The sequence below is a fragment of the Coloeus monedula genome, assembly GCF_965178545.1.
Source record: "Coloeus monedula genome assembly, chromosome: 3".
Taxonomy (NCBI): domain Eukaryota; kingdom Metazoa; phylum Chordata; class Aves; order Passeriformes; family Corvidae; genus Coloeus; species Coloeus monedula.
Window position 1 is genome coordinate 47,144,513 of NC_138783.1, and position 17,470 is coordinate 47,161,982.

Genomic DNA, 17,470 nt, shown 5'->3' on the forward strand with positions numbered 1-17,470 from the left:
CGCCATTTCCAGCTCCGTCCCACGTGACTCACTTCTCTTTCTCTCTGACTCTGACACCGCCATGCTGAAGAGTGTTCTTGTTCGGCCTTTACGGTGGGGAAAGCCTCGCTCCCTCTGTGCTGCTGGCTGCGTGGTGTCTTCTTCAGTTCAGCACGAAGTGTGCTGGCTGCAGACAGGAGGTTCTGCCGGCTCCCGTTGACTCTGCCGGCTCCGCATGGAGAGGAGAGGGACCCGCCGGTCCCCAGAAGCCACGCTGGATGGGTTTAGCTGTGAGCAGTCCATGGCTGGGTTTAGCTGCCTGCAGCTCTGAGGCAGCCCCCCCCCCCCCCCCCAGCCACCCAGGGACCGTGCCGCAGCATTGGGAAAGGGGGAAAGGGGCAGTGGCCCCGGCCCGGCCCAGCGGGGCCGGGAGGCTCCGGAGCCCCCAACTCCCAGCAAGCGAGCTCCGACCAAAGGGGAAGTCCCGCCTTTCTGTGCAGTTTAAATATGTAAATTGTGAGAAGCGTAATTGGTCTTAAAGACTGTCCATCAACTCAGGGTCAACCCAATACAGGTTCCAATGAGGAAGCCACTGAGGCTGCAATGTTGGGGCCGTACTGTGCTCTCCTTGGCATTCCTTCCGCATTGTCAGTGTCCCTGGAGCTCTGGGCTTTGTTGTTTTCTGAAGCCTAACCCTAGGCGTAACCCTAACCCTAGCCCTAGGCACAGCCTAAGAGCATTGGGCTGAGTTGGGTTCCAATGAGGAAGCCGCTGAGGCTGCAATGTTGGGGCAGTACCGCGCTCTCCTTGGCATTCCTTCCGCATTGTCAGTGTCCCTGGAGCTCTGGGCTTTGTGCTTTTCTGAAGCCTAACCCTAGGCGTAACCCTAACCCTAGCCCTAGGTCGCAGCCTAAGAAACAGCATTGGGCTGAAATGGGTTCCAATGAGGAAGCCACTGAGGCTGCAATGTTGGGGCCATACTGTGCTCTCCTTGGCATTCCTTCCGCATTGTCAGTGTCCCTGGAGCTCTGGGCTTTGTGCTTTTCTGAAGCCTAACCCTAGGCGTAACCCTAACCCTAGCCCTAGGTCGCAGCCTAAGAAACAGCATTGGGCTGAGTTGGGTTCCAATGAGGAAGCCGCTGAGGCTGCAATGTTGGGGCAGTACCGCGCTCTCCTTGGCATTCCTTCCGCATTGTCAGTGTCCCTGGAGCTCTGGGCTTTGTGCTTTTCTGAAGCCTAACCCTAGGCGTAACCCTAACCCTAGCCCTAGGTCGCAGCCTAAGAAACAGCATTGGGCTGAGTTGGGTTCCAATGAGGAAGCCGCTGAGGCTGCAATGTTGGGGCCATACTGTGCTCTCCTTGGCATTCCTTCCGCATTGTCAGTGTCCCTGGAGCTCTGGGCTTTGTTGTTTTCTGAAGCCTAACCCTAGGCGTAACCCTAACCCTAGCCCTAGGCACAGCCTAAGAGCATTGGGCTGAGTTGGGTTCCAATGAGGAAGCCGCTGAGGCTGCAATGTTGGGGCAGTACCGCGCTCTCCTTGGCATTCCTTCCGCATTGTCAGTGTCCCTGGAGCTCTGGGCTTTGTGCTTTTCTGAAGCCTAACCCTAGGCGTAACCCTAACCCTAGCCCTAGGTCGCAGCCTAAGAAAGAGCATTGGGCCGAAATGGGTTCCAATGAGGAAGCTGCTGAGGCTGCAATGTTGGGGCAGTACCGCGCTCTCCTTGGCATTCCTTCCGCATTGTCAGTGTCCCTGGAGCTCTGGGCTTTGTGCTTTTCTGAAGCCTAACCCTAGGCGTAACCCTAACCCTAGCCCTAGGTCGCAGCCTAAGAAACAGCATTGGGCTGAAATGGGTTCTAATGAGGAAGCCACTGAGGCTGCAATGTTGGGGCCATACTGTTCTCTCCTTGGCATTCCTTCCGCATTGTCAGTGTCCCTGGAGCTCTGGGCTTTGTTGTTTTCTGAAGCCTAACCCTAGGCGTAACCCTAACCCTAGCCCTAGGCACAGCCTAAGAGCATTGGGCTGAGTTGGGTTCCAATGAGGAAGCTGCTGAGGCTGCAATGTTGGGGCCATACTGTGCTCCCCTTGGCATTCCTTCCGCATTGTCAGTGTCCCTGGAGCTCTGGGCTTTGTGCTTTTCTGAAGCCTAACCCTAGGCGTAACCCTAACCCTAGCCCTAGGTCGCAGCCTAAGAAAGAGCATTGGGCTGAAATGGGTTCTAATGAGGAAGCCGCTGAGGCTGCAATGTTGGGGCAGTACCGCGCTCTCCTTGGCATTCCTTCCGCATTGTCAGTGTCCCTGAAGCTCTGGGCTTTGTGCTTTTCTGAAGCCTAACCCTAGGCGTAACCCTAACCCTAGCCCTAGGTCGCAGCCTAAGAAAGAGCATTGGGCTGAAATGGGTTCTAATGAGGAAGCCGCTGAGGCTGCAATGTTGGGGCAGTACCGCGCTCTCCTCGGCATTCCTTCCGCATTGTCAGTGTCCCTGGAGCTCTGGGCTTTGTTGTTTTCTGAAGCCTAACCCTAGGCGTAACCCTAACCCTAGCCCTAGGCACAGCCTAAGAGCATTGGGCTGAGTTGGGTTCCAATGAGGAAGCCGCTGAGGCTGCAATGTTGGGGCAGTACCGCGCTCTCCTTGGCATTCCTTCCGCATTGTCAGTGTCCCTGGAGCTCTGGGCTTTGTGCTTTTCTGAAGCCTAACCCTAGGCGTAACCCTAACGCTAGCCCTAGGTCGCAGCCTAAGAAAGAGCATTGGGCTGAAATGGGTTCCAATGAGGAAGCTGCTGAGGCTGCAATGTTGGGGCAGTACCGCGCTCTCCTTGGCATTCCTTCCGCATTGTCAGTGTCCCTGGAGCTCTGGGCTTTGTGCTTTTCTGAAGCCTAACCCTAGGCCTAACCCTAACCCTAGCCCTAGGTCGCAGCCTAAGAAACAGCATTGGGCTGAAATGGGTTCTAATGAGGAAGCCACTGAGGCTGCAATGTTGGGGCCATACTGTGCTCTCCTTGGCATTCCTTCCGCATTGTCAGTGTCCCTGGAGCTCTGGGCTTTGTGCTTTTCTGAAGCCTAACCCTAGGCGTAACCCTAACCCTAGCCCTAGGTCGCAGCCTAAGAAAGAGCATTGGGCTGAGTTGGGTTCCAATGAGGAAGCCACTGAGGCTGCAATGTTGGGGCCATACTGTGCTCTCCTTGGCATTCCTTCCGCATTGTCAGTGTCCCTGGAGCTCTGGGCTTTGTGCTTTTCTGAAGCCTAAGCCTAGGCATAACCCTAACCCTAGCCCTAGGTCGCAGCCTAAGAAAGAGCATTGGGCTGAAATGGGTTCTAATGAGGAAGCCACTGAGGCTGCAATGTTGGGGCAGTACCGCGCTCTCCTTGGCATTCCTTCCGCATTGTCAGTGTCCCTGGAGCTCTGGGCTTTGTGCTTTTCTGAAGCCTAACCCTAGGCGTAACCCTAACCCTAGCCCTAGGTCGCAGCCTAAGAAACAGCATTGGGCTGAGTTGGGTTCCAATGAGGAAGCCGCTGAGGCTGCAATGTTGGGGCAGTACCGCGCTCTCCTTGGCATTCCTTCCGCATTGTCAGTGTCCCTGGAGCTCTGGGCTTTGTGCTTTTCTGAAGCCTAACCCTAGGCGTAACCCTAACCCTAGCCCTAGGTCGCAGCCTAAGAAACAGCATTGGGCTGAGTTGGGTTCCAATGAGGAAGCCGCTGAGGCTGCAATGTTGGGGCCATACTGTGCTCTCCTTGGCATTCCTTCCGCATTGTCAGTGTCCCTGGAGCTCTGGGCTTTGTTGTTTTCTGAAGCCTAACCCTAGGCGTAACCCTAACCCTAGCCCTAGGCACAGCCTAAGAGCATTGGGCTGAGTTGGGTTCCAATGAGGAAGCCGCTGAGGCTGCAATGTTGGGGCAGTACCGCGCTCTCCTTGGCATTCCTTCCGCATTGTCAGTGTCCCTGGAGCTCTGGGCTTTGTGCTTTTCTGAAGCCTAACCCTAGGCGTAACCCTAACCCTAGCCCTAGGTCGCAGCCTAAGAAAGAGCATTGGGCCGAAATGGGTTCCAATGAGGAAGCTGCTGAGGCTGCAATGTTGGGGCAGTACCGCGCTCTCCTTGGCATTCCTTCCGCATTGTCAGTGTCCCTGGAGCTCTGGGCTTTGTGCTTTTCTGAAGCCTAACCCTAGGCGTAACCCTAACCCTAGCCCTAGGTCGCAGCCTAAGAAACAGCATTGGGCTGAAATGGGTTCTAATGAGGAAGCCACTGAGGCTGCAATGTTGGGGCCATACTGTGCTCTCCTTGGCATTCCTTCCGCATTGTCAGTGTCCCTGGAGCTCTGGGCTTTGTTGTTTTCTGAAGCCTAACCCTAGGCGTAACCCTAACCCTAGCCCTAGGTCGCAGCCTAAGAAACAGCATTGGGCTGAGTTGGGTTCCAATGAGGAAGCCACTGAGGCTGCAATGTTGGGGCCATACTGTTCTCTCCTTGGCATTCCTTCCGCATTGTCAGTGTCCCTGGAGCTCTGGGCTTTGTTGTTTTCTGAAGCCTAACCCTAGGCGTAACCCTAACCCTAGCCCTAGGCACAGCCTAAGAGCATTGGGCTGAGTTGGGTTCCAATGAGGAAGCTGCTGAGGCTGCAATGTTGGGGCCATACTGTGCTCCCCTTGGCATTCCTTCCGCATTGTCAGTGTCCCTGGAGCTCTGGGCTTTGTGCTTTTCTGAAGCCTAACCCTAGGCGTAACCCTAACCCTAGCCCTAGGTCGCAGCCTAAGAAAGAGCATTGGGCTGAAATGGGTTCTAATGAGGAAGCCGCTGAGGCTGCAATGTTGGGGCAGTACCGCGCTCTCCTTGGCATTCCTTCCGCATTGTCAGTGTCCCTGAAGCTCTGGGCTTTGTGCTTTTCTGAAGCCTAACCCTAGGCGTAACCCTAACCCTAGCCCTAGGTCGCAGCCTAAGAAAGAGCATTGGGCTGAAATGGGTTCTAATGAGGAAGCCGCTGAGGCTGCAATGTTGGGGCAGTACCGCGCTCTCCTCGGCATTCCTTCCGCATTGTCAGTGTCCCTGGAGCTCTGGGCTTTGTTGTTTTCTGAAGCCTAACCCTAGGCGTAACCCTAACCCTAGCCCTAGGCACAGCCTAAGAGCATTGGGCTGAGTTGGGTTCCAATGAGGAAGCCGCTGAGGCTGCAATGTTGGGGCAGTACCGCGCTCTCCTTGGCATTCCTTCCGCATTGTCAGTGTCCCTGGAGCTCTGGGCTTTGTGCTTTTCTGAAGCCTAACCCTAGGCGTAACCCTAACGCTAGCCCTAGGTCGCAGCCTAAGAAAGAGCATTGGGCTGAAATGGGTTCCAATGAGGAAGCTGCTGAGGCTGCAATGTTGGGGCAGTACCGCGCTCTCCTTGGCATTCCTTCCGCATTGTCAGTGTCCCTGGAGCTCTGGGCTTTGTGCTTTTCTGAAGCCTAACCCTAGGCGTAACCCTAACCCTAGCCCTAGGTCGCAGCCTAAGAAACAGCATTGGGCTGAAATGGGTTCTAATGAGGAAGCCACTGAGGCTGCAATGTTGGGGCAGTACCGCGCTCTCCTTGGCATTCCTTCCGCATTGTCAGTGTCCCTGGAGCTCTGGGCTTTGTTGTTTTCTGAAGCCTAACCCTAGGCGTAACCCTAACCCTAGCCCTAGGTCGCAGCCTAAGAAACAGCATTGGGCTGAGTTGGGTTCCAATGAGGAAGCCGCTGAGGCTGCAATGTTGGGGCCATACTGTGCTCTCCTTGGCATTCCTTCCGCATTGTCAGTGTCCCTGGAGCTCTGGGCTTTGTTGTTTTCTGAAGCCTAACCCTAGGCGTAACCCTAACCCTAGCCCTAGGCACAGCCTAAGAGCATTGGGCTGAGTTGGGTTCCAATGAGGAAGCCGCTGAGGCTGCAATGTTGGGGCAGTACCGCGCTCTCCTTGGCATTCCTTCCGCATTGTCAGTGTCCCTGGAGCTCTGGGCTTTGTGCTTTTCTGAAGCCTAACCCTAGGCGTAACCCTAACCCTAGCCCTAGGTCGCAGCCTAAGAAACAGCATTGGGCTGAGTTGGGTTCTGTAGCGGGTTGAGTTCGAAACCAGGCAGATACACCAATTAAATGTAGTGGTTTTGGTTCAAAGTATTCATTACTTACTCATTTTCTTTCTGTGAGATAAGAATTAGGAGAAAAGCAAAGCAGGCACAAACCTTAAACAGTTGCAGTACAATGAAAGAGTTTTATTACTAATAGAATTAAAAGTAAAGAGACAATAACAAAACAAAATTAAAGCAAATCCCCCCCCCCCCCCCCCCAGCACTTCTCTCCTTTTACCTAGCTCACACAAGGGATAACAGAACATGGGATGTTAGTCAGCGTTCCAGTTCTTGAAAAGTCTCTCTCTTATGCTTAAGGGAAAAAAAAGGTTTTTCCTTCAGTTGCACGTGGTTCCCAAACTGCCACCAACAGCAGATCCGCCCGGAAACAAACAATCTGCTGTGTGTAGAACATCTCTCCCATGAAAAATCTCACAGTTCCTTCACACTGCAAAACATGGGCCATCACATGGGGTTATTCATCTTTTTAAGGATAAGTTCTTTTGGCCTGCACACAAAGGCTCTTCTTCGCCACAAGTCTCTAACAGCCTCTTACTACTATAAAGCCTGGCATCGGCATTCTTCACAATCTTCACAGGCACACGAAGATACTCCATCCCCCCATGTTCTTCAAATGGATTAAAGAGACAAACAGTTTGTGGTATTACAGTTTCTTACCACGGCATGCAAGAAGGTTTCTTTTAAGCTGCCCGCCAGAATCGCGGCACCGCCCTCTTTTCTCCCGTCGCCATTTCCAGCTCCGTCCCACGTGACTCACTTCTCTTTCTCTCTGACTCTGACACCGCCATGCTGAAGAGTGTTCTTGTTCGGCCTTTACGGTGGGGAAAGCCTCGCTCCCTCTGTGCTGCTGGCTGCGTGGTGTCTTCTTCAGTTCAGCACGAAGTGTGCTGGCTGCAGACAGGAGGTTCTGCCGGCTCCCGTTGACTCTGCCGGCTCCGCATGGAGAGGAGAGGGACCCGCCGGTCCCCAGAAGCCGCGCTGGATGGGTTTAGCTGTGAGCAGTCCATGGCTGGGTTTAGCTGCCTGCGGCTCTGAGGCAGCCCCCCCCCCCCCAGCCACCCAGGGACCGTGCCGCAGCATTGGGAAAGGGGGAAAGGGGCAGTGGCCCCGGCCCGGCCCGGCGGGGCCGGGAGGCTCCGGAGCCCCCAACTCCCAGCAAGCGAGCTCCGACCAAAGGGGAAGTCCCGCCTTTCTGTGCAGTTTAAATATGTAAATTGTGAGAAGCGTAATTGGTCTTAAAGACTGTCCATCAACTCAGGGTCAACCCAATACAGGTTCCAATGAGGAAGCCACTGAGGCTGCAATGTTGGGGCCGTACTGGGCTCTCCTTGGCATTCCTTCCGCATTGTCAGTGTCCCTGGAGCTCTGGGCTTTGTTGTTTTCTGAAGCCTAACCCTAGGCGTAACCCTAACCCTAGCCCTAGGCACAGCCTAAGAGCATTGGGCTGAGTTGGGTTCTAATGAGGAAGCCACTGAGGCTGCAATGTTGGGGCAGTACCGCGCTCTCCTTGGCATTCCTTCCGCATTGTCAGTGTCCCTGGAGCTCTGGGCTTTGTTGTTTTCTGAAGCCTAACCCTAGGCGTAACCCTACCCCTAGCCCTAGGTCGCAGCCTAAGAAACAGCATTGGGCTGAAATGGGTTCTAATGAGGAAGCCACTGAGGCTGCAATGTTGGGGCAGTACCGCGCTCTCCTTGGCATTCCTTCCGCATTGTCAGTGTCCCTGGAGCTCTGGGCTTTGTGTTTTTCTGACGCATAACCCTAGGCGTAACCCTAACCCTAGCCCTAGATCGCAGCCTGAGAAACAGCATTGGGCTGAGTTGGGTTCCAATGAGGAAGCCACTGAGGCTGCAATGTTGGGGCCATACTGTGCTCTCCTTGGCATTCCTTCCGCATTGTCAGTGTCCCTGGAGCTCTGGGCTTTGTGCTTTTCTGAAGCCTAACCCTAGGCGTAACCCTAACCCTAGCCCTAGGCACAGCCTAAGAGCATTAGGCTGAGTTGGGTTCCAATGAGGAAGCCGCTGAGGCTGCAATGTTGGGGCTATACCGCGCTCTCCTTGGCATTCCTTCAGCATTGTCAGTGTCCCTGGATCTCTGGGCTTTGTTGTTTTCTGAAGCCTAACCCTAGGCGTAACCCTAACCCTAGCCCTAGGTCGCAGCCTAAGAAACAGCATTGGGCTGAGTTGGGTTCTAATGAGGAAGCCACTGAGGCTGCAATGTTGGGGCCATACTGTGCTCTCCTTGGCATTCCTTCCGCATTGTCAGTGTCCCTGGAGCTCTGGGCTTTGTGTTTTTCTGAAGCCTAACCCTAGGCGTAACCCTAACCCTAGCCCTAGGTCGCAGCCTAAGAAAGAGCATTGGGCTGAAATGGGTACTAATGAGGAAGCCACTGAGGCTGCAATGTTGGGGCCATACTGTGCTCTCCTTGGCATTCCTTCCGCATTGTCAGTGTCCCTGGAGCTCTGGGCTTTGTGGTTTTCTTAACCCTAGCCCTAGGCGCAGTCTAAGAAAGAGCATTGTGGTTAGGCTCTTTATAGCGCAGATGACACGAAGGCTGTAATGTTGGGGTAGTGTCGCACTGGCCTTCGCATGCCTTTCGCATTGTCAGTGTCCTTGGAGTTCTGGGCTTTGTTGTTTTCTGAACCTTAACCCTAGGCAGAATTCTTACCCTAGACATAACCCTAGGCACAGATGAATAATCAGCATATCCGATATGTACATTAGCTTTGTATCCAGGCTTTTATATTTTGTGCATCACACTGTGGTGTGTGTGAGGAGTGGAAGCTCCAAAAATCAATTCTGTAAGACTTGAGGGAGAAGAGCCCTACATTTGTATTAATCAGGGCTGTCTTAGTAGTTTGACAATGCTAACATGCTCCCTAAAGCTCTGCTCCGACCTGGCTGTTGTGAAACTGGGGATGTTTTCTGGATACTAACTTCCTCCTACACTCATGAATTTGTAGGGAAATGTCCCCCAGTACTTGGAGACACTGCTCCCCTCTCACCTCCCTTCAACTGCATCCCCCAGCCCCGTTATCAGGAGAGCAGTGCATTTTGGAGCCAGACAGGCGATACGGGAGGTGTCTGCACTGGCTGTGATAAGGTGGTGCCAGCACTGATTCCTTCTGTCACTGCAGTGTGTGCTGAGAGCAAGCATTCACAGCAGGAGCTGAGCTGTGCCTACTGATGTGCTCGATGCCACTGCAGCCACTGCAGCTTCACAGTCCAGCCCCTGAAGAGTTCGCTAACTCCATATCCCTTCATTCAAAGCTATTTTTACAGTCCTTTGCCTCGTTCTGTGGCTGTTTTCTCTTTCCTTGGGTCATCTTGATCTAATTATTCTCCAGGAAATTAGAGCCAATAAAAGAAAGCCTTTTGCTATGAATACACGTGTATTTTAAAATTTAGATATTAAATATGTTCCCTAAGCAAAAATAAAAACCAGTCCTACTTATGCAACCAATACCACAACTGGAGTGGCAGTTTCGACCCTTAAATGTACCGATGGCGTTTAAATTATACTTGCCACAGGTACACTAGTGTAAAAGGTACCTAATAACCAGGGTGGGAAGAAAAGGAAATGCTACTAAGTTAAGCCCATATATTCTGGTAACTATCCTCGTCTGGGAAATTGTGTTGGTATAACCTGTCAGTATGAATTGTGATCTCAAATTCAACAGTTCTCCATATAAACTCCATAGTGGAGTTTCAGTAATGCTTCTCTTCTCACTAACTTCACATGGGGGCAGCAAGGCATTGCTTTAGCAGCGGGAAATACAGTTTTGCCTGAGAAGTGCAAGGTAATGCACTGGGATAAATGGACAAGATGCAGGGATTTCAACTCCAAGGTGATTTGTTTATGAGTTAAAAAACCTACAAGCAACAAAACAAACTGTTTCTAAACTAACTAACCCCCTACATGGGGTTTCAGATTAGAATGAATTCCTTTATTTTGTGTTACCAGGAAGAGGAATCTTTGCTCTTGAAGTGTACAAAAAGCAGTAAAATCCAGCTCTTGGTGTAAGCATGGCCTGGCTTTTACATGTCAAGTCACCTAAACAATAGTACCACGATGATGAGTTCTAGCTGAAGACTTCAGGCTGTGTTTTAATTTACAATCTGATTTGCAATGTTGTGGACACAACAGTACAGCCAAAGTAATTCCCAAATCCAGATTTTCAAGATTCCTGAAAATGTTGCAAAATTGTTTGATAATAACGATGTAGCAGTAGGTATGTGAGCTAAATAAAATGAGAAAGTACATATATGCCTGTTTGGCATCCAGGGCTAGGCAATGGAAAGCAGATAATCTCACTTGTGCCCAAGTGACAAGGCTATCAAGAATGAAACTGGAAATTCCAAAGGAGAAAAGAAGAAAGTATCCATCTGCCATTAAACTTTATCCCAATGGGTCAAAAAGAAAAGAGAATAGGAGTTGCTGCCAGTTTTGTGTCTCTCTAAATAGAAAGGAATGTGACAAGCTACAACAGCATCGGTTGAAAATACGATAGGGAAAACAAAACATCCCTAACAGAGAGAACCACTTACACACCCACATAAGCTCACGGCAGCTTGGAGAGTCATGTCACAGGGTTTTCCTTTTCCTGGCCCTAGGAGATACTCCAACCAAAGCAGACAGAGATACAGAATAAGGTGAGAGGTCTGTGTTGCTGTGTTATCTTGGAGAATTTGTAGAATAGACCCCCAAAGGGGAGGATAGCAACTGTTGCTTCTAACTTATTAATACAGTTTCCTCTAATTTGTCCTTTCTCTTATTTCCTTCATGTCCAATGTGGCATAGGCAGCCCCGACAAATGTTTGTGGTACCTCGCTGTGAATGGCTCAGCAGCTCAGACTGAAGATGGGTTGTCCTCATTTTTCCCCCTTGAACTGGGGGCTGTTCAGAATAAGAGATGTGCTTTTGTATTATCTCTCTTTTCAGGCCTTTCTTATTTCTGTTGTCTTTTCTTTGAAGTAGGAGCTGTTGTATTTGCGAAGAACTTTAGCACATGAGGCATGCCAACCCTAGGAAAGCAAAGCACCATGCTCTGAAAGCACATAAATACTTTTGAAAAATTTCCATCTGGAGAGAGACTGTAATAGAAAAACAGCAAAAGTACCCTTTTTACAATAAGAAGAATGCCTGTCAATGCAGAGACTGAATGGATTTACAAGGTAAGAAGATACCAGTCTCAGAGATCCACTTAAACATATGGTGGCTGTTATCCCACAGCAGCTCTTCCTTCAAGGATCAGCATCCAGGCTGGGCAGTGGCACAGGCAGCTGTGCCACAGCTCTGTGCCCAGCCATACAGGTGTGCAGGTACTGCTCCCACACAGCCAGTGCCACAGCTGGATGCTGGGTCCTATTGACATGGTAATGTGCTGCAGATGGACTCAGCCCCTACACTGCTGCACAAGCAGTTTTCAGCTCAGAGTGTTAAAAACTATGTGGAAAATGCACTTCATCAGTTTCAGACAACTAGCAAAAGTACTTTTAACTCTTCTTTTCCCTGCTCTAAGAGAGAGAATTTTTCAGGACTAGCAGAACAGCAGGTGAGTTGTTCAAATTCCCAAAGTAAGATACTGTATTTGCTTTCCTAAGATCAGGCATTTGGCTGGAAAATGGCAAAGAACATTTCTACTGACCCTAAGGCCTGCGAAAATGATACGTGGTAGTAGTAGTAGTACAAATACAGAGTCTTGTAGAAAAAAAAATAAAAGACATTTTAAGCAGTAATAGAGATTTGTATACTATGTGATCATTAGGGTCATTAAATACATGTAGGCTTTAAAAATATTTTCCCACTCTAGCATCTATATGATATTTCAATTATATCTAAAAGCAGTACTATGCTCAGTTTGATGGGATGTGATGTGTTTGGTGTCTTACAAAATCTGGGGGATGGGTTTATTTTACAGTGAAATAGATTGAACTCATATAATGAGATTGCTTGATGCAGGAAAGCAAGTGAAAAAGTTGCAGAGTAGAAAAGACTGTTGCTATATTTATATGTTTCCACATATTTTTGTTCTGGATTTTTGTGTGCTTTTAAATTTAAATCACAGGGATATTACCTGATCAGCTTGTAAAGACAGTGAGAAAAAACCCCCCAAACTCCACTAATTAGTCTATTGCTAAATAGGATCTAAAGCATTTTGCAAAGTGCCAAATGTTTTAAGTTTCACAAAAGCATAATGAGGTACACTATTATCTCTGCTGTTATCCAGGCAAGTGGAGACAAATCCTGATCTTGAATATATAAAGTACCTGTTACAGATAATCTCTGCAGGGGATTTGGTACTGGTTTTGTTATGATCAAGACTCCTAACTTGGAGTACAGATTGGATTAGATAGTCTGCTTTTAACCTCTCTTCTCATGGTCTATTTTTGCTATTGAAAGAGAACCACCTTACTGAGTTATCAGTGAACCATCAACTCAGAGGATGGGGCTGGGAAAGTATTTTGTTTGCCATGTATAAAAGAATCAAGAAGCTGCTTTTCTTATTATGAAAATGTGTGTCTAACCCAGATTTAAGGAAAATGATATTGTAGGAAGACCTTTGTGAATGTAGGCATTTAACAGCTGCTGTGCTGTCACTTGTGGCTGCCAGACATCCAAAGGCACGTCACTGCTGGGAGCTCATGGTTCTAATTCCTTTCCCAGGCAATCCCCTCCCCTCCCTGTGCCCCGTTGCTGATGGGGGTGTCTTAAGCAATGGGTGCTGTGTGGGACATGGGCTGAGTGTATGAAACCTGTCACTGGCCAGGACTGGCTGTGGTGGGCTCCTTGTGCTGGAGCTGACAGCTCTGGGGAGCTGCTACTCAGGTTTTAAGATGGAGCATCTCAAACTCCATCAGTTGAATCGCTGCAAGTTTCTTCTCATTCACCTAACTGGATTGATTGGGTGATGTAAAACCTGTCACACTGTAGCCCCATTTCCATCTCGATAACTGCAAACTTTTCCAAAGGTTAGCTGCTCTGCGTCACTAATCCTCTCTGAGGTAGGTAAGACATGAGGTGTGTGGGAACCACCTCTGCACCCTACCCTTGCAGCAGCACAGCTCTGGCCATGGGCTGAGCTGAAGAAGGGCAGCAGCTGGGAAAGAACTCACTGGGAGCAGCAGTGAAGCTGAGGGGACAGAATGCATTTACCTAATTTGCCCAGAATCTGGTGCTCCACATCACCAGCTCAGTGAAAGCCTGTAGCTGTCAAAGACTGGGTGAAATGAGAACAAAAGAGGGGATGAAAATGGAGGGAGAAGGACAATAATTTAAATGAAGAAGAAAAGCTTGAAGGAATGAAATACACACTTGCAGTCACCTTCCTCCCAGTGAAATGCCTTAACAGCGGGATTTAAAATCAGTACCACTTATCAGAGCTCCCTTGTTTGTGCCTTTTTATTAAAAGAAGTATTTTTTCACTTGATGCAATGCATTGTAAGTCAGAGTTGTGGTTCGTGTCACGACAGCTGTTTCACAGGGAACGAGAAACCATAAACTTTCTTGACACTTCAGCAGCTGAAGGTGCATCCTTGTGCCCGGCCTTGGGCTGCCACTGACTTTTAAGTCGTGAGACAGATACACAGCGCCGGGTTGGTGTGGGTGGCCGTGCCCGGAGGGACAGCGAGTGGGACCCGCGTCCCCCTCGGTCCCGGGCAGCGGCGGCGCGACCCCCGCCCGCGCGCTGGTGCCGCCCCGTCGGGCGGGGCGGGGCGGGCGCATGCGCGCTGGGTCTCCCCCGCCGCCTATAAGAGTGGGCGCGGCGCCCCCCGCGCCGAGCGGTGGTGCTGGCGCGGTGCTGGACGGGGCGCACTGGGAGCAGCGCGGCGCGGGCTCGGCGCGGGCTCGGCGCGCCCGACCCGCTCAGTCGGTCAGAGGCTCGCGGGCTCCATCCGTCCCTCGCCCATGGGCGCGGAGGAGGGCGCGGACCGGGCGGGCGCGGCGCGGCGGCGGGGAGCGAGAGTGGAGTAGCGGCGCTCCCCGCCCCCCGTGCCGCTCAGCCGGTGCGCCCCGGCGGCGGCTCCGCACCCCGCGGGCCGGCCCCGGGCATGCGGCGGCGGCGGCGGGACCCGCGGCCAGAGTCCCCGCAGCGCGGCGGCTGCCTGCCCCGGGGGGCCGGGCGGCGCTGCCCCGTAGCGGGGGGGCCCTGACGGAGCGGCCGCCCCCCCGGCGGCGCCATGCGGGGCTGGCTGCTGCTGGCGGCGCTGGGCTGGCTGCTGCCGGCGGGGGCCGCGGCCAGCGGCGAGTACTGCCACGGCTGGCTGGACGGGCAGGGCGGCTGGCGGGACGGCTTCCAGTGCCCCGAGCGCTTCGACGGCGGCGACGCCACCATTTGCTGCGGCAGCTGCGCCCTCCGGTACTGCTGCTCCAGCGCCGAGGCGCGCCTGGACCAGGGCGCCTGCGACAACGACCGGCGGCACGGCGGCGGCGAGCCGGGCCGCCCCGGCAAGGACGGCCCCGACGGCGCGGCAGGTGAGGCGGCCCCGGCACAGCGAGGATGGCCCTGGGGGTGTCTCCGGCTCGGCGGCTCGACGGGAGCCGCCGCGGGTTTGCGGCGAACTTCTTGCCCGCCCCTTCCCCCCCACTTGTCGCCGGCTCCCCGCTCCGTCGAGTCGTAGGGCAGGACGGATGGAGTCGGCGCTGGCCGGGCCCGGCGGCGGCTCTTAGCCGAGGGGAAGTGCCCAAGCTGAAGGCCTGACTTTTCCCGCCCTTACTGTTAGAAAGCCCAGCCCTGTCTCTTTCAGAGCAGGTGACATCAGTCCCCTGAGCCCCGGGCCAGCCGTCTCGGCCTGGCACAGCTCTGCCGGCACTTTGAACGGGTTCCTCAGCCCCGGTTGAGCTCCCTATTCAAAAGGCAAGGAGAAATGAGACAACTCATATGAGCAGATCAGAAAAAGTAACAGGATATTTCAAAAGGACTCTGGCTGGTCCCCACTGTAATTGTGTATGTTCTTTCAGCTCAGATATCCCCACTTAGGACTGGTTTTACAAGACTGAATTTCAAGGATAAACTCAAGTTTTTCTGCTGCTGTTTAAAAAAGCCCTGATGGCTCCCCAGCACCCTTGCTGCCATCCATACATGCTGAGTGCAGGAGAAGTAGCCTGAAGTGATGTTATGATTAGGACAGATATACTCTTGGAAAACTTGCACATTACAGTGTGGAGCTAGTTTGTGCACCCGCTCAGGAGCTGCTGTAGCGCCAAGCACAGAAGTGGGGATGATGTTTTATAGCCTTTTGTTTAAAAGTGCTAAAGTGATGGAAAAAAAGTGGCCTTTTGATCAGAACTTGCTTCATGTAATCAGCTGTGCAAGACAGTATTCTGTCTTGAGCAGACAGATAATCCTGCCTTTGCAGTTCTGAGAACAATGCATTTTTGAACAATTAATTTTTTAAATTAATATTTATTGCTTTGCAGATTTGGGAGCCATTGCCCTATGCTGGTACTGATTAACTTGCACATCATTAGCAGTGGTTGCCTTAGGGTCAGACAGGGTCAAGCAGGGATCTGTAGCCCTGCCTGAGTCTTGGAGCTGCCAGGTTTTGGTGGAAATTATGATCTCCAGGCATGTTGCTGGGAGCATTCACAAGCACTGAAGGGAGACACCTTCCCTTTGTTATTGCTGGATATATCCTTGCAGATTTCTTACTGAGGCAGAGAAAACAGCTTTTTCCCTGGGACTGCAGAATGGGTTCACTCAATTGGATAGAGCATGGTGCTTGTAACACTGTTGTGGATTTGATCCTTGTATGGGCCATTCACTTAGGAGTTGGACTTGATGATTCCTGTGGGTCCTTTCCAACTCAAGTGTATTCTGTCAAATCTGTACCTGTAGCCCAGATTCTTCCAAGGCTGGCATCCTTGGTGGCTCCTGATGCCACCAATGAGCATCATCCATACTTTCTGCTCACACCCCTTGCCCACCCTCAGTCCTTCTGCCCTGATGTCCCTTCATTAAGACTCCCAAGGAGCGATGCTGCCCCTTTGGAGCATGGTGCTGTCTCTGCATCGCCTGCTCTGTGGTCTCTCCCTAAACCCAGGGCTGAAGTGCAGAACGGGGTCACTCATCCCCAGGTGTCAGAGCTCCTGTGACTACTGTCTGGCTGGTCACTGCCTGGCTGTCACCCTGCCCCAGCAGGCTGACAACAGCCAGAGCAGGCTGGTGTTGGAGTGGGATGTCATGTGGCGCCAGGGTTTGCCTACCCTGTGATCCTGAGCCCTCAGCAGGGATCTTGCCCCAAAGTATCTCCCTAAGGCACTGTTCAAACCCATCTGTATCTTGCCTGATTCTTCTAGTAGGGCATACTGGAGACATGATTTGATGAAATGTGGAGCAGTGGTTGATGTGAACTAGATCACCATCAACAGGAGGGAGATTTAAGCCATTGGGTTTAGAGGCCTTTTTCATCATTCTGGTATAAAATGCTCTGCTTGTACTGACCTGTGCTGGGAGGAGGTGGACTCTGCTTGGGTGAGGGGGAACTTCTGCTGGAGCTGCCGAGGTTTGTCCTTGGCCCCCAGTGACAATGTTTCCTTGCTGTTGCAGTGCCCATCTACGTGCCGTTCCTTATCGTTGGATCTGTATTTGTCGCCTTCATCATCTTGGGGTCACTGGTGGCAGCTTGCTGCTGCAGATGCCTCCGGCCCAAGCAGGAGCCCCAGCAGAGTCGAGCCCCTGCGGGCACCCGCCTGATGGAGACGATCCCCATGATCCCAAGTACCAGCACCTCCCGGGGCTCCTCCTCCCGCCAGTCGAGCACAGCTGCCAGCTCCAGCTCCAGTGCCAACTCAGGGGCCAGAGCCCCACCGACGAGGTCCCAGACCAACTGCTGCTTGCCAGAAGGGACCATGAATAATGTCTACGTTAACATGCCCACGAACTTCTCGGTGCTGAACTGCCAGCAGGCCACGCAGATCGTGCCACACCAGGGGCAGTACCTGCACCCGCAGTATGTGGGCTACGCCGTGCAGCACGACTCGATGCCACTGACCCCGGTACCTCCCTTCCTGGACAGCCTGCAGAGTGGCTACAGGCAGATCCAGTCCCCCTATCCACACACCAACAGCGAGCAGAAGATGTACCCAGCTGTGACTGTGTAGCGCTGACGCCTTCCCCTCCCCATGCCCACCCAGCCGATTTTAATATCTGAACTGAACGGAGGAGAAACCCTTCCTTGGAACAAAGCTCCCAGAACACCACTTGTAAATAATTTCGAAAGGCTCATGCATGTCAGACAGTGTTTATAAACCATTTATTTCCATCGGGATTTGTTGCCAGGAACTGTAAGGATGATATCTCGGAATTAACATTGCCAGATACGCTCTCATTCCAGCGCGTGATTTACGGCAGCGAAGGATTACGCTGGAAATGCATATGTATTTCACATCACTGTA

At 52.1% G+C, this 17,470-nt stretch overlaps 1 protein-coding gene across 1 annotated transcript; it reads left to right on the forward strand.

The window, feature by feature from the left end:
* Positions 1–14,253: 14,253 nt before the first annotated feature.
* Positions 14,254–17,176, forward strand: SHISA2 (shisa family member 2; the record flags this gene model as incomplete). The annotated part of the gene is made up of 2 exons (XM_082277813.1): positions 14,254–14,548; positions 16,623–17,176. 2 exons carry the CDS (start codon positions 14,254–14,256, stop codon positions 17,174–17,176), a joined length of 849 nt encoding a protein of 282 aa, XP_082133939.1.
* Between the last annotated feature and the right edge of the window lie 294 nt (positions 17,177–17,470).